Below are 16,314 nucleotides of genomic sequence, written 5' to 3' on the forward strand. Positions count from 1 at the left end.
ACTTACAAGTTGTTCAGTGCATAAGAGTGGAAGATAATTGTAATATTTAGTGTGATATGACTTAACTGGGTAATAGGATAAATATTAAAATAAAAATGTAAGCAGGAAAATTAGAATGGAGGTGGTAAACCACACTGTCCATCGTTACAGTGACGGAACTTTGTAAATAAGGTTGTATGAGGACTTAAGGTCTCACAAAATTAACTCAAGTTGGCTTAGCTAAGAGGTGGTCATATAGATCTTTTGTAAGGATGAAAAAACGCTATCAATGATCAACGGCCACGTGTCCAGTTGGGATAAGCTATCTAGTGAGTGACTGTGAGAATCAGCGATAACTCAGGTCTTATCTAACATCTCTAGGGCCACTGAGAGCAAGAGTAATTGGTACATTAATGAAATCTGTAAAGACGCTCAGCAAACCTCCAGGGAGCCTCTTTAGAGCTGGAGAAACTCAGTCCAGGAATACCAGAAATAATGTGAAAGAGCCTCAAAAGTCCATTCACTTGTTCAGAAAATATTCCATCCCAGTTCTACGCCACTTGGTTAGGCACCGAGTATTTAGGGATGAAAGGCACTGGACCCTTCCTCATCCAGCTCACAGCCCAGTGAGGGGCAGAGTGGGTAAGTCCCCACAATTCAGTGAGGTGGTTATAAGCTTTGGGTACACGAGAGTGCAGAGTTGGGGCTCCTAACCCAAGGGTCAAAGAGGGTTCCCCAGAGGGGGCAACACGAGAGCAGGCTCGGCAGGGCCCCAGGGCAGTTAGTCCCGCAGAGGAGGAGGAGGGAGCACCACACACAGCAACCCAAAGTGGAACTACAAGTCATTTAATCTGGTCACGCTGGGCCAAAGGTACGCTCAGTTTCCGAGGTTCCTTTGTAATGGCAACAAATGTCGTAGCCCTCCCACACTAGTACTTGTCCCTTTAAAAACCGCTTGCTTGAAAAAAGCACCTGATGCCCCCTTCCTCCCAAAAAAATCTATTAGGAATTTTATAGCAGTTTTAAATGAACTTGTGTCTTATTAATCCCAAGTGTCTACAGGCATTCACATTTGAAAAATATTTACTTTTTTTTTTAATGAACTGGTATATTTTATTCCCACCAGGATCTACTGACATATTCATTTGAGAAAGATCTACCTCATTTATGGGCAAAATTTAACTGTTTTTCATTGGGAACAACCTGTTCATGCGTATACTGATGATGTCCTTACAATGACTGCCTACTCAGCCCAAGCCCACCCCCAGAGGTCTGGGATCCACAGGTAGCACTGCAGTAAGGGGCACTGGCAGCATCTGAGACTGGGGAGGTGGCCAGAGCTTGGTTTCGTCGTCCGGATTAAGGTGGAAGGGATGGCGTTGTTGGAGAGTTTGAAGCAGGGACAGCAGCAGATGGCTCTGTCAGCAATGTGGCCCGCACAGGAGAGGTAGGCAAGGCCAGGGGCAAGGAGATAGGTCACAGGGAAAACTCTGAACTAAAATAATAGCAGTGAAGGGAGAGAAAGAAGCAGATCTGAAAAATATTTAAAGGTAGAATTGGTTGGATTTAGCGACTCCATACCTGGGACCTGAGGGAGAAGACCCAGATGACCACAGCTTTCTGGCTTAGGTAATCTTATAGAGGGTGGTACCAGCCCAAAGATAAGAAGGCAGAGAAAAGGACAGAGTTTGAGGAGAAGATCTTGACTTTGGACACGTGACTATAAAGTTCCTGTGGAACAGCCAAGTGGAGATATAAGTTAGAAGAAGGATTCAGCCTTGAGATACAGGTTTGGGAAGCATCGATATGCAGATAGTAATTAAAGTCCTGGGTGTTGGTAACAGCACCCAGCTGGAGCATGTAGTGTGGGAAGCAAAGAGGTCCCAGGACCAAGCACCAGCAACCCCAGCATCTGAGAGGAAGCTATAAGGGAACAGTCCCCCAAAAAGGAAACAACATGCAGAAATGAAGGAGGAAAACAGAGGGAAAGAGAGAGAGAGAGAAAGAGAGAGAGAGAACGCTACCACGGGAACCAAGGGAAGAGAGGGCTTTAGGCAAGGAGTCATGAAACTCGTCAGTGCCACAGTACAAGGACCAAGAAGTTTACCTACCCAGAATGACAATGAAAAGAGTAACAAAAAAAACACCATCTCCCACTTACATGGCTCACTATGCTTTCAAAGCACTTTCACATTTTTTATTTCATTTCATTCGTACTACATCCTATATAGCCTATATTCTCACAGATGCAAAACTGAGGGAAGTGAGGTAAAGAGACTTGCCAGAGCCGTCTAGGAAGTTAGTGGCAGGCTCCTGGAATTAGAGACCAGTCCACAATCTTGATCATGCTCCCTGGTTCCAACCATACCTGAGTCAGCTTTTTAAGCAACCAATAAGGAAATCAGAATGGAGCCTGTTGCAGAATAACTACTCGTTATTAGTATGGAAATGAAAAGGCTTGCTTCTCACACTTTGTTTTGACTTCCTAGAACCCAGAGATGGCAATACTCTGGGATCATCTGAATCTAAGGGGGTGTTGCCTAACTCCTCAGGGGGAGGGCTTGCACCTAACTCCATATATAGGAGGGACCACTGAAGGTTTTCAAGTGATAGCAATTTGAGTATGCTTTGGAAAGATTAATTAGTATTATTGAACTAGTATTTGATAGTGCATGTGTCTGGCTGTTGGATATTCACACAACCTAGAACCAAATAATAAAATACACTGTGAAGACCTGTCCTGGCTTCTTTTGCACCTGAACCCCCTCCCCTCACCCTGCCCTCCACTCCAATGAGTACGCTGTATTCACCAGAGAGGGTCACAGAAGGTTCTTGCATGTTTGGTGAGGTCAACATTGACCTTTAGATCTCAATTCTCACACCTCCACATCTTCCAGAGGCAGGCCTGGCTCTCCACCCAGGAGCCCCCTGCTTGTTCATTCATTCCTCAGTCATACCAACAAGAGAGGGGGGCTGCCCCCTGGCCTGTCAGATCTGGACTGGGCCCAAACTGGTCCACGTCGGGCCGGACCTGGAGCTGTCTCTCTGCCCAGCTCTCCCCTGGGAGCAATTTACATTGCACTTATCTCTGGGGGTTCATGGCTCTACTGAGCAAGGGGTCTGATGATCTCTCTCTAAACCTATCATTCAGAGCACAGAAGGAACACTAAACCAAGACCTCTTTATCAATTTCTAACAGTTTATTCTCTTCACAGCTCAGATGATACCACTACAATGTTATCACACTGGAGGCTGGGCAAGGCCCAGAAATAGTCATCACTGTAATGCTGATTTTCCAAAGTGACTTACAGCCTTATTTCCAGCTAGTAGCCTGGTTCTGGCCTTTTCTACTGACCCATAAAACTGAGCTTCAGTGGGTACTTGGCGGTCTGAGTCACTCCCCCGTCAGAAACAGCTGGGAGACTGTCTGGATTCTGTACCACAGGCCTAGGATGGGTGACGAGCCGTTCCCCTTTGCTCTCTAAGTCCTTCTCAGGGCTGAAAATGACTGATACACAGGAAGGATAACAAAAAAAACACCTGCAAGCAACACAGGTGAACTGAGATCACAAATGCCTGCTTTATCACCTACTTCTTTGTGTCTCTAAAATGTAAACATTCATTAAATATTAGATATGGAAACTCATGCTCAGATTAGAGAAAGGAAGGTTGTTACATAAGTCTCTGTCCTCCTCCAGAACCGCCCTAGACAAGTGACACAATGTCAGTTCTCTCATCTCCCAAATAAACTAATGAAAGATGCCAGTTAAATAGGAATTTCTGAAGTCACCTTAAGCCTATGCATCATTCCACACTTTAGGTAGAAGAAAATTCTTTAGGTAGAAGAGTCAAACTGAACTGCTATTATGATTTAAAGACAAAAAAATAAGACATGAGACACTTTTCAGCTTCTGCCTCGAGACATTTAACTTGTCAAAATAAATGATGTGTCTCTGGAACTAGACTACCTGTGTTCAAATCCTGGCTCCCAGGACTACAAGCTGTGTAGCCTTGGGCAAGTCATCTAAGTACTCTAGGTAGAATGGGGCAAGGACAGTTTCTTCCTCAGAGCATTGCTGGGATGTTCGAGTGTGTTATCAAAGCACCCAGCTGAGAGCCTGGGCAGAGTAAGTATCAGTCAGTGATAGCCAGCCGGGCACGGTCAGCAGACGGGGGCAATCTGAGGCTGCCCAGGCTTTGCTGCAATGGCTTCCTTTCAAGGCAATAACGAGTCCCATGCTGTTTTTCCTCACTGTAGGTCAGTGCAGCTGAACGGCCAGCCCTTAGTGATGGTGGACGATGGGACCCTCCCAGAACTGAAGCCCCGCCCCCTGCGGGCCGGCCGGACATTGGTCATCCCTCCAGTCACCATGGGCTTTTATGTGGTCAAGAATGTCAACGCTTTGGCCTGCCGCTACCGATAAACCCCCTCACACCCACAGGTCGCCAGCAGGCCTGCTGGACTGCTTTCCACTCTTCTGCCCTAATGGTATCAGTATTTTTCAGGCATCTTCTGAGCAACAAACTAGTCTCTGCCGCCCCATCCTGCTGGAATCAACACTAACTTGCTCTCCAAAGAGACAAATACCCTAGCATGAGCTTAGCCTAGGTAGGTCACTTCTACCCCAAAGGAAAATGTAGACCTCTTAAGCACGAAGGTATGTGTGTCGAGCTGTACGCACCCTTGTACATGCACCATGAGAACAAGCTGACAGTGCACTTCCAGGACAAATGAAATAACTCCCCACAATCCTAGTCACATAGCAAAATAACTACAGACCTTAGCCTGTGGCTGCTGCCCTCGGCAGAAGATGAGGAAGGAAAAAAACCCGGTGGACATTTGAGAGCCCAGTCCCCCCTAACTCCTTTCCTTTGTTTGTTCCCTGCTGTTGCCCTGGGTTTCGTATCACCTCTCCTCCCATAGGGGAGCAAGTGGGTGAGTCAGCGCTGGCCTGCTGGGCGAGCTGTTAATGTAATTTCCTGGCTCATGTATGAGTGTGTGCATCTGGGTTTCTGACAGTGGCATCAATCACTAGCTATTCCTCTGGGAAGCGGGTGCTTCAAAAGTAAAATTGCAATCATACTCCAGATTTTGTAAGAAGGTTCTATTCCTCTGTGAATCCAGATTCCCCCAGGGCTGGAATGGAAGTCAGGTAACAGTATTCACTGAGTGGACAGCAATGTATCAGGCAGCACAAAAAGCAGTCATCATCTGTCACGTGGCTGCGAGGGAGAGAGTTTCAGTACAAAGAGAAAGCGCACCCAACCACCAAACACAGACACACACACAAACACACACACACGTGTCCCTCGGCTGAACAAAGCAAATAATTAGACCTACCTCAATTTTGAGAGAATATTAAGGGCTTGATAGGGTAAGTCCTTAATGGTTTGGTTGACCAAAACCATTTTAAAACAAGGGATAAATCAAAGGTCATCACAACTGTAAGACACAACTGAATCTAACCTTTCTGCTTCTTCCCAAGTATCTGAGTGCTCTCAATGTCTTGTACTAGGCAGAAATCTAATGTGCTCATGAAAGATGACCAGGTCCATGCTCTCCCAGACCAGCTTATCTGAGCATAGAACTAAGCTTTCAGTTCGCCATGTTGGGGAAGGGGGATCTGGAGACTGAGGTCTGATGGGGAAACTGTGGAATGGGAGGTGGGAGGCCCCCGAGTTGGGCAGGGGGGGAGTGGAGTGGTGTAAAGTTCACGATGGGGACCTTCTGTATGATTCAAGAGGTTTGTGTGGGTCTTTGCAAAAAAGCTGCAACTGAAATGACTTTCTTTTCTGTGGATATGATTTTCTTTTGCAGGATGAATGACACAAAGGATGTTTTTTTTTAAGGAGGAGATATTAGACAATGTCACAGGGTTCCAGTAGAGAGAGATACAACTTCCGCTGATGTGAAAGGATAGAAATGGAAGAGAGGGGCAAGGTGGCTGAGGCCAGAGGCCAGGGAGACTGCCTAAGGAGGAGTTAGGAGCAGGGCCAGGTCTGCAGAGTGAGTGATAAGGAAGACTAGATGGGAGCAGGAAGGGACTCAGCATGGAGAACTGGGAATCTGGGAGAGGGAAACCAGCAGGCTCAGTTTACACGACGGGAAGAGAGTGGAGTCAGTTTTGACCTAAGCTTATTATCGGGTAGAGGAGGAACAGCACCAGGAGGTGTGAAGTGGGAAAGGGGGAGACTGAGGACTGGCTGGCCTCGGTCAGTGGAGGCTCAGCCTGGAAGCAGCTGCAGAGAGAGGACCAGACCCTGGCACATCCCCGCAAGGCTGCCCAGAGGGGCCCCTCGTCTCACCGGAAGCAGGCCTCTCCACTGACGCTTCAGATCTGGGAGGGAGGGAAGTGCCAAGACTGGGGGTAGAAAGGCAGGGAAGAAGCAGCAGAGGAAAGTGAAGAAGAGAAGGGAAAAGAGATAGTACAGATAGCAGATAGCAAAGTCTCGTCTACATACTGGTACAGCTGCAGGCCCCTCATAATAACGGGGGTAACCAGAGGTCCCTGCAGGCTGGCCCTGGGCTAGTTTGCTTTACATACATAGCCTCGCCTCGGGGAGTTACTATTCTTAGCTCCATTTTTCCTATGAGGCCTGGAGAGGGTCTGTAACTTGCTCAGGGTCATCCAGGGGAATGGGTTGCTGAGATCAGAATAGTCCGGAGCCTGTTCATTTAACCGCCCAGCTCAGCGGCTGCCCAATTCACAGACTCACCTCTTTACCTCTTCATAGGTTCTGCTAATTCAGTACAGCCAGGACCTCCGGAGCTCCATTCAGACACACTTTCTCTAAATAAGTGTTGACTCTTCACTAAGCCTCTAGACTTGCAGAATATAGGCAGTCCCTGCTTCTTTTGTCTTTATATCTTAAATACTGCTCCTAAGAGGTTTAAGTTTTGGGTTTGGGTTTTTTTTCTTTTTTAATTAATAAAAAGGGAAGGGAATCAATGAAATTTATCTTTGGAGTCCTGCAATTCTAACTTTGCAGCCGCCTCATGGAAGAAGTATTTGCATTGTACAAAGGATACCGAGACACTCACTATAACATCACATTCTGTAAGGATTTTAGTACAGGGCATCTGTCCTGGCTTTCTCATTTAGGGGTGAGGGGTAATTACTAAATCAGTAGGGATCCCCCATTATAAGGGATTGTCCTACCACACTCCCCCCAAAAGACAGCTTGTGGCAAAACTCAGCATCACGCTGCACCTCAGGGGAGCAGCTTGCCAGGCTGGGCCCCAGAACAAAAGAGCTCATCAACCAGCTTCCCCCCATCAGATTTTTCCTCCCAAAACAAGACACGGCCGAGATAGTCTTAAGACTTAAGAGCCACTTTATTTTAAACAAAAGAATGTGCTTGCACAAATGCTTCTTTGAAAGCATAATAATGTATAATGAGAAGTTTGTGCCTTTTGTTGAGATGGTTTTCTGCTCCCCCTGCCTCTAAGAATGATTTTCTTTCTCCTTTCTTACCACAAAGGCTCAGAACAAATGCTCATTGTTATTTGAAGAGAAAGTCTCAATCTTCCAGTGCCCTGAAAAAGCTGCAAGTGTAGGATATTAGCATTATCTCCAGCTGGAGACAAGCTTGAAAACACCAGACCTGGGCTACATTGAGCCTAAGGCTGGGGACTCCCAGAACCACAATTCCCAAAGGCCCACTGGCCCTCCGTAGTCCCTGCCCCTCCCCAGCTGTTGGGCAGTCCCTGGGCAGATGAGTCCCAGCCCTGTGTCCTCCAACAGGGCAGAGGTTGTGGGCAGATTCTGCCTGAGAGGCCTCCCCCACCACAGCTCTCAGCACCAGGGACCCTCAACGGTGGGGAGGACCCAGCAGGACTGAACTGCTGAGCAGCCGTGTGGTCCAGGCCAGGCCCAGCATCTGCAGGTGGGCCCTGCTGCCTGCACTCAAGGCCCCTGTGTTTGGGATGGATGCAGCTGCAGGATTCACTGTGGAAATGCAGTGAGAGCTTTACTTCTGAAAACAAAACAGGAAGTGTTTCATCTCTGCAAAAGCCAAGGCAAACCAGGTGGGTCCCTCGGACAATAAAAACACTGGGACAAAGAAGGACTTTAAACTTTTGAAATATCAATAGAGCAAACAAAAGTAATAAAGATATGGCTTGGAGAAGGCAAGGGAAGGGGGCCATAAACACTTCCCCCTCTCCCCAACCTCAACGCCACGGCCCCAGCCTGAACACTGCCCATTGCTCTTTTCCACACCTTCTCTCCAGTTCCACAGCCTCACCTCTGCCAGCCACTCTATTCCCCAACCCAGAGCCCAGGGAAATCCGCCGTACTGAAAGGGAATTAAGTTCTGATTGTAGAATAGTTCACAATCTTTTTCTTAAGATGTACCAGAATTGCAAATAAGATAGTAAGGAGTACTCAAAGAGAAATAGTTATTATAAAGCCCAAGAGCATTAGAATCCCCACCTCTGGGTTCTGCTAACAGCTTCTGTAACTGCCTTCCCGTGCCCAGGCCTGGTGGTGGTGACTAGCTGGGGCGTTCAGAAGAACCAGAGTGGCATAACTAGAACTTGAACCCAGATCTGTCAGAGTCCAAATTCTGCTCTCATTGCACGGGGCTCACTCTCGCTGGACTGGCTATGGCCAACTTCCTGTCACCTCTGCTGCCCACAGCTAGCTTTCGTGAGGTCCTGGGTGTGTCTACACAGAACCCTAGCGGTGCCTTCGCCCAGGAGAGTTGATCTCAGGGTTTGGAGGGACTGACCAGTAGCTCTGACGAGTAGTGAGTCGAGCTGTGACCAGCCTTAGCTGTAGAATTTTGAATCCAGGCTCACCTTGGCCTACCAGGGGCCCTCCGGGTCTGCTCCTCTCCTACGTTTGTCTGGGGCCACTCCTACCGCTACCACCCACCATAGGTGATGACTCTTGGTATTTCAAAGTCCCAGAGGTAAGTGGCAGAGCCAGTCAGCACCCACACAGGCACTGCCTCTGAGCACTGCTCCTCCCCCACCACCACCCAGAGCTTTGGAAGTTTCTCTTGGCCTTCCCAGACTAAGTAACAAATCCATTAACTACTGCCCCAGGGGTAGTATTTGCAAGTATCACTGTAAAGCAAGAAAGCCACAATACAGCAAACCAACTGCTTCCACATCCATTTCCTTCTAAACAGCAGAGCAACCCCAGGGGCCCTGGGAGCATCTGGGGGAGCACACCGAGCTCCACATGACTGGTTCGAGAGTAAACCCTGCTGTCCCGTGCGCCCAGCAGAGAAAAGGGGGGCCCTTCTTTGTAGCCCACGTCAGGCACATTACTCTTCTAATTATTATTCATGAAAATAGTCTCGGATTCTTTTTCAAGTTGTAAATGTTACATAATAAATTATATTTTGGGAAGAAGCAAAAAGAAACCTTAGTTTTATTCATCTTGAAATTGGCAAAATGAGTGCAGGAACACCTCCCAGGGAAATGTTCTCTGTGCAGGGGATTTTAACAGGTGTTAATATTTTCTTCCACTGAACGGATTATATTAAGGTTTATATGAGCCTGGTGATTGGCAGAGAGTTTGGGTCCCTGAGGTAGTTCATATTTTGAGGTAATGTTCTGTAAGTAATAAAATGTGGATACTCTAACTTTCTGTTCTCAGGGTGTTCTGTGGGGAGAGGAAGGCTGATATTGTCCACAGGACACCTCGACCTGAAGACTGATTGCCTGATGAACTAATATACGCTAGGGATCTTTGATCTCATGCTGTGCTATGCTCTCCCTCTACTCTCTTCCCCACAAGTGTTGCTTCAAGTACTCCAAATGGAAATTCAATTTTATTATTCAAATTAGATGTCACTATGTTAAAGTAACCGTTAGCTGCAATACCAGGTAAACACTAGTATCTCAATGGCTTAACACAATCCAAGTTTATTTCTTGCTAATACATCATGTAAAGTTCAGTTGGTGATAATGGATAAGGTAGGCAGTGCTTCTCTTCTATGTAGTCCTTTAGGGATCCAGACTGATGTAGGCTCTCTGCCACCTTCAGCACTTGGCCTCCAAGGCTGCTATGGCATCAACATGCAGTTGGCAGACAAGGAAAGAGAGTATGCAGATCATATGGGAGTATTTTAGGGGCCTAACCTGGCATAAATTCCTTCCCTTCAATTCCTTAGGCCCTAAGTCAGTCACATGGTCCCATCAAATGCTGGGGATCTAGGAAATGAAGTCCTCAGCTGGGCAGCCACTTTCCAACAATAATTGTATTTCCTTCCTATAGATTGAATGTCTGTGTCCCCCCAAAAGTCACATGCTGAAACTTAATCCCCAACATGAAAGTAGTTGGAGGCGGGGCCTCTGGGAAGTGATTAGGTCATGAAGGGGGAGCCCTCATGAATGGGATTATAAAAGAGACCCCAGAGGGCTCCCCTGCCCCTTCCACCATGTGAGGACTTTTCCAAAAGGACATATCCTATGATCCAGAAGGCATGTTCTCATCAGACACTGAATCTGCCCGAGCCTTGATCTTGGACTTCCCAGCCTCCAGAACTGCGAGGAATAAATTTCTGTTGCTTATAAGCCACCCAGTCTATGGTATTTTTGTTATAGCAGCCTGAATGGACTAAGACATTCATGAAAAAGGAGCACAAAACTTCGATGGACAGCTAGGAGACCAGAGAATGAGCCAACACTCTTGGGTCCCTCCAGTCGATTTGCCATCAAGTGAGTGTTACACACTATGTGTGGTGATGTCTAAATTCAAAGGATTTTTTTTTTAGCATATTTCATGAGGACCTAAAGGAGCTTTCTTCTCCATGTCTCCCATTCCTTAAGTCCCACCTCTCCTAGTACTTGGCTGATTTTTAGCAGAAAATAATTTCTGGGTTGTTCCACTGCTATCCAGTTCGGCTCTACCTAGCACTAGACACTGTGCCTCTACTAGACACAGCAAAAATACCATTTAAAGCCCCAAATAGCAAAGTGGGTTAATGGTTCACTGGAGAATCACAGAGGCCTCAGCTACTGACCAAATGGGTGAGTTCCCATACCTGCAGATCACAAAAACACTAGCCCACGGATTGAATCCATTTGAGGAGAGCAGGTAATTGAAGGCGACTGCTCTGACCAAGGGACCTTGATTCCAGCCCCAGCCCTCCACCAACTAACGGTGAGATGTCAGACAAGTCACTCAGCCTCTCTGGACTTAAGCGTCCCCATCTGTAAAATGAGGACTTTGGATTAAGTGAACTCTAGGGTCGCCTAAAACTACCCATTGTCCATCTATGTTAGATGGTCCCTGTTCCAGGTGCTATTGCTATTGTCTTCCTATTTCCTCCTCATATATAACATGTTTTATATATATATATAATCAACTCAGATATATCTTTTTGAGAGGTTTCAGAGTTAGCCTTAAAGTTTTTGGCGCTATTTCTACATGAACGCAATGTGCTTTTCAGGATGCATGCAAGTGAAATTCAACACAAACAACACATTTGATGGTAGTTTCTTTTTTTCTAGAGATAATGTCAATGTCATGATGTTTCTTTGAGTTAATGACATGACTCCTTCCATCCAAGTTCTTCCAAGCAGTGATTTAGTGCAAATTTAATGTAGATGAAGCATGCCCCAAGGTACACTCACCTTGTTATTAGTTTTTGAAAGAAACAGATTGACCTCACTTTTGAGAAATTAGTTAAATCAAACCTTAAGACACATACATGGGATTACTACAAAAGCATCTGATGTAGCATAGTAGAATTTTATCAAGTGTGTACCTAATATCCTGGAATTCAACTAATTACAGGTGGAGGCAGGCAGTAGGAGATGGGAAATTGGAGGGACAATGAAAAGAAAGATGGGGGGAGCAAAAGAATGCATAATCACAAAAATGCTAAGGGAGATGCAGGAAAGAACAAAAAGCAACATAAAGGGTAAACATGTAGGAAAGTTTAAATAAATATAAAACAATAATAGTAATGTCTCATGAGATTTAATATATAGAGAGAATTTAAAATGCATTGCAGCAGTAGCATACATATTGAAAGCAGGTAAATGGAAAGTATTCTAACGTCCTTCCATTTCTGAGGAAGAGGTAAAAGTACCAATTTATATTAAACTTTGATAAGTCAAGGATGCATGTTTTAACCTCTAGGGTAACCACTAAAAGGATATTAAAAGAGTGCGATACTTCTAACTGAATGGTGGGGGGTGGGTGGAATCATAAAAAATAGTTGATCTAAAAGAAAGCAAGAAAGAAGAGAAAGACAACAAAGAATAGGTGGGACTAATAGAAAAGCAAATAGTAAGATGAGGAATTTAAACACACATTTATTTGTAGTGTTATTGTCAATAGAACAAATGCTCCCATTAAAAGAAAAAGATTTTCAGATGAAATACAAAGAAACAAAGTCCAACTAAATGCTGTTTCAAAAGAACATCTAAAATATAAGGTAAAAAGGATTAAGGAAAAGCTGTGTCATGCAACAAAAGGTAATTAGCTACACTGATATGAAACAGCAGATGCTTTTGTAAAACGAAAAGCAGTGTAAATAATAGAAAGGGATATTTCATAAAGAAGGAAATTTAACAGTAAAAATTCTCAATTTGCATGCCCCTTATGAAGTACCCTATATGTAAAGCAAAACCTCACAGAAATAAAAGGAGAAATAGGCAAATTCACAATTAAAATAGGAGATTTTTAACATACTTCTCTCAGAAAATACAATAAACAAATTTCACCTAAGTAATATATATGTAGAACAGCAGAGCCAACAAATGAATACAGAGCATTTTTTTCAAGGGCACGTGGAAATACTTACAAAACTTGACTATATGCTGTGACATAAAAAAGTTTCAAAAAACTTCAAAGAATGATAACATATAAAGTATTTCTCTGACAATAGTGAAATACAGGTGGAAATATTTTTAAAAAGACAACTGGAATATCTACCTATGTTTGGAAATTAAGAAACAGACCTGTAAGTAATCCATGGATCAAAAAAAAAAATCAGAAATCACAATAAAAAGTAGAAAATATTTCAAATTCAATGAAAAATACTACATATCAAAATCTGCAAGAACTCCCAACTTCTGGTAATTAACATTATTTTGTCAGACTGACCCTTGTGCCAACAGCAATTCTAAACTGCTGACAAGATACAAAAAAACAAAAAAACACCCCCCCCCACACACACACACAACTCTTTGAAGGCAATAGCAAACAGCTGAACAGCTAAAAGCAGGCAGAAACTACAGGAGAGGAGACCCTTGAATGACGAATCAAACAGGATAAGAACCACATTTATCTGGCTTTTCCCCTGAAGGAATTCCCCCAGTTCACAACAAAAAGGGGATTGAGGTCAAGCAGAAAGCAGCTGTGTATTGGACTGTGGAGTAAGAGACTGGTTTTCAGGAATGACAGAGCAACTGAAAATGAAAGGGGGTAGAAAAAGGAGAAATAATGGGAGAAGCCAACAAAGCCAGTACGAAGTACCCTCAAATATTTGGCTGACCTCTGAATTATGTATGCACAGAGTGAGACTCCAAAAACCCTGGTAGAAAGAAAGAGCCGGAAGGCTGCGAGAGCAGCAGAGATATAAATTGCTGCCTAGTGGGAGGGAGTTTGAGTTCAGGTCCTACCAAGTTAGAGGAGTTTGGTAAACACTTCAGACTTCCCACTGAAACCCCCCAAAGGCCACACCTTAACACTAAGGATCACACCCTCTTAGGATTAAGGAAGAAAACGAAATACATCCACTCTAACAAAGCCAAAAATCAAGCCTCCACAATCAAAATGAACTGCCGTTATCAACTGCCACCTAGAACAAAACTCCGCACTTTGGTGGAAGACAACAGAATCCAGAGTCTTCAATGCATCCCTTACAATGTCCAGTATAAAATATAAAAATTAATAGACACACAAAGAAGCAGGAATATGTGACTCACTGTCAGTAATAGTGTCATGTTGAGCTATACTGAAACCTGAGGCAAAAGGAAAAATCAGAAATAATGATCATGTTTATATTTAAAATTTTGATATTTTATTTATCATGGATTTTTACAGTAATTTTGATTTTAAAAACATTAATTCATATAGTATTTATCTTGATTACTAAGTTTTTTGACATCCCTTTAAATTTTGCATTCAAGGTAAATATCTCATTCTCACCCCAGTCCTAGTCCTGAAGCCAACAAAGGATAGAAAACAGAATCATAAAAATACTCAATACGTTTCTTGAAAAGGCATTAAAAAGATGAAAGAAGGAACAAAGACAGGACAAATAGAAAACAAATAGCAAGATAACAGACTGATAAACCAAACCATATTAATAATCACATTATATGTAAGTTGTCTTAACATACAATCTGACAATTTAGTCTGGCAGAGATTGTCAGTCCGCATAAAAAATTAGATCCAACTACATGCTGCCTACCAAAAAATGCACTATAAATATGAAGACAGAAGTAGGTTAAATATAAGAGAATGGAAAATTACATATGTAGGGGAGGTAAAATTTCTCCTCAACCCTCTTAGGATTTCTGGCTAGGACTGACATAAAACAGATTAATAGGAGAAAAGCATACAAGTTTTATTTAGTAATTTTTCACATGTGCATGGGAGCTCCCACGAGAAAAATGAAGACCCAGAGAAATGGCAGGGCCTAAGTGCGTATATACTAGGTTCAACAAATTGCGGCAATTGTGGAAAAGTAAACTGTTTGGGGAGACTAAAGAAAGATAAGAATTATTTTAACGAAGTCTATTTGTACATATTTCTCTCTGCCTGGCCTCCTCATCTCTGGTAATAAGAATGTTTCTTTCTCCTGGTATAAGGAGGGTATTTTTCATGTGAGAGTTTCACGCCTGCTTTCAGGAAGAAAAGGGAAGGTCAGAGCACCCTTCTTGCATGCACCTGCTGTTTTTTCAAGTGCCTTTAGCTCAAAATAATCAATATACCAAAGTAGCATGTTTTGGGGTGGCATGTCCTGAACTCCTTCACGTGCCATGTTAACACTAATCAGAAGAAAGCTGTAGTAGCTATACTATTCTCAGACAAAGTAGATTTAATGCAATAAATATTACCAAAGATTAAAAGATAATTTCATAATGGTATGGGGTTAATACACTGAGAGAACATAACAATCATAAATGTTTATGCATCAATATAAAATGAGCTTCAAAATAATATGAAGTAAAAGATGACAACTACAAGGAGAAACAGACAAACCCACAATTATGATTAGAGAGTTCAGTACCACTCTCTCGATATTTGATATAATAACTTCACAGAAAACCACTAAGGATATAGAAAACTTGAATGCTGCTATCAACCAACTTAACCTAATTGACAATTATAGATCCCTCAATTCAACAAAAGAAGAATCCATATTCTTTTCAAGTACATATGGAACATTCGCCAAGATAGAACATACCCTAGACCATCAATAAATGTAAAAGTATTCAAATCACACAAAGCATATTCTCTGACCAAATGGAATTGAAATAGAAACCAATAACAGAAAGATACATGGAAATCCTCCAAATGTCTGGAAATTAACAACACACTTCTAAATAAGTCACCGGTCAAAAAAATCAAAACAGAAGTTAGAAAGCATTTTGAACTAACTAAAAATGAAAAGACAACACATCAAAAGTTGTGGGTGCTGAGAAGCAGTACCTTGGGGGAAATTTACAGCAGTAAACTCCTTTGTTAGAAAAGACAAGAAGTCTCAAATCAATGGGTCAGTTTCGGCCTTAAGAAACTATTTAAAAAAAGAGCAAATTAAAACCAAAGTAAACAGAAGAAAAGAAAGAGTAAATATCAGTGTAGAAATTGGTGAAATAAAAACCAGGCAACCAATGAAAACTGATGAAACCAACAGCTGTTTCTTTGAGAAAATCAGTAAAATCCTTGGTGTGACCTGAATCCCTCTAAGTTTATTGAACAGAATAGAGTCCAGAAATACATCCACACATATATGGGCAATTGATTTGAGACAAATGTGTCAAAGTAATTCAGTGATGAAAAGATATTTTTTCAGCAAATGATGTTAGAAAAACTGCACATCTATATGCAAAAAAAAAAAAAAAAAAAATCTGAACCCTTCTCTCACACCACCTACAAAAATCAACTCAAAGTGGATCACCAACCTAAACGCAAATCCTAAAACTATAAAACTTCTGGAAGAAAACACAAGATAAAATCTTTGTGACCCTGGCTTAGGTGAAGACTTTTTATCAATAGACAGTACACAAAGAAGCACAAAGATTTCTGTTCTTCAAAAGTCAGCATAAAGAGAATGAAAAGACAAAGCCACAGACTGGCAAAAATAATAATAATAATGCAAAACAGATATCTGATAAAGAATTTGTATCTAAATACA

The 16,314-nt window shown here is 43.0% G+C and overlaps 1 protein-coding gene across 3 annotated transcripts in view; it reads left to right on the forward strand.

The window, feature by feature from the left end:
- The window catches only part of HPSE2 (heparanase 2 (inactive)), a 577,000-nt gene extending 571,893 nt beyond the window's left edge, over window positions 1-5,107 (forward strand). For all 3 annotated transcript variants that reach the window (XM_060034305.1, XM_060034306.1, XM_060034307.1), the window contains one exon: window positions 4,238-5,107. In XM_060034305.1, the coding sequence (XP_059890288.1) occupies window positions 4,238-4,403 (166 nt within the window). In that variant the 3' untranslated portion in view covers window positions 4,404-5,107. The remainder of the gene's footprint in view (window positions 1-4,237) is intronic.
- The last annotated feature ends 11,207 nt before the right edge of the window (window positions 5,108-16,314 follow it).

This window comes from Delphinus delphis, chromosome 16 (assembly GCF_949987515.2).
Source record: "Delphinus delphis chromosome 16, mDelDel1.2, whole genome shotgun sequence".
Classification (NCBI taxonomy): Eukaryota; Metazoa; Chordata; class Mammalia; order Artiodactyla; family Delphinidae; genus Delphinus; species Delphinus delphis.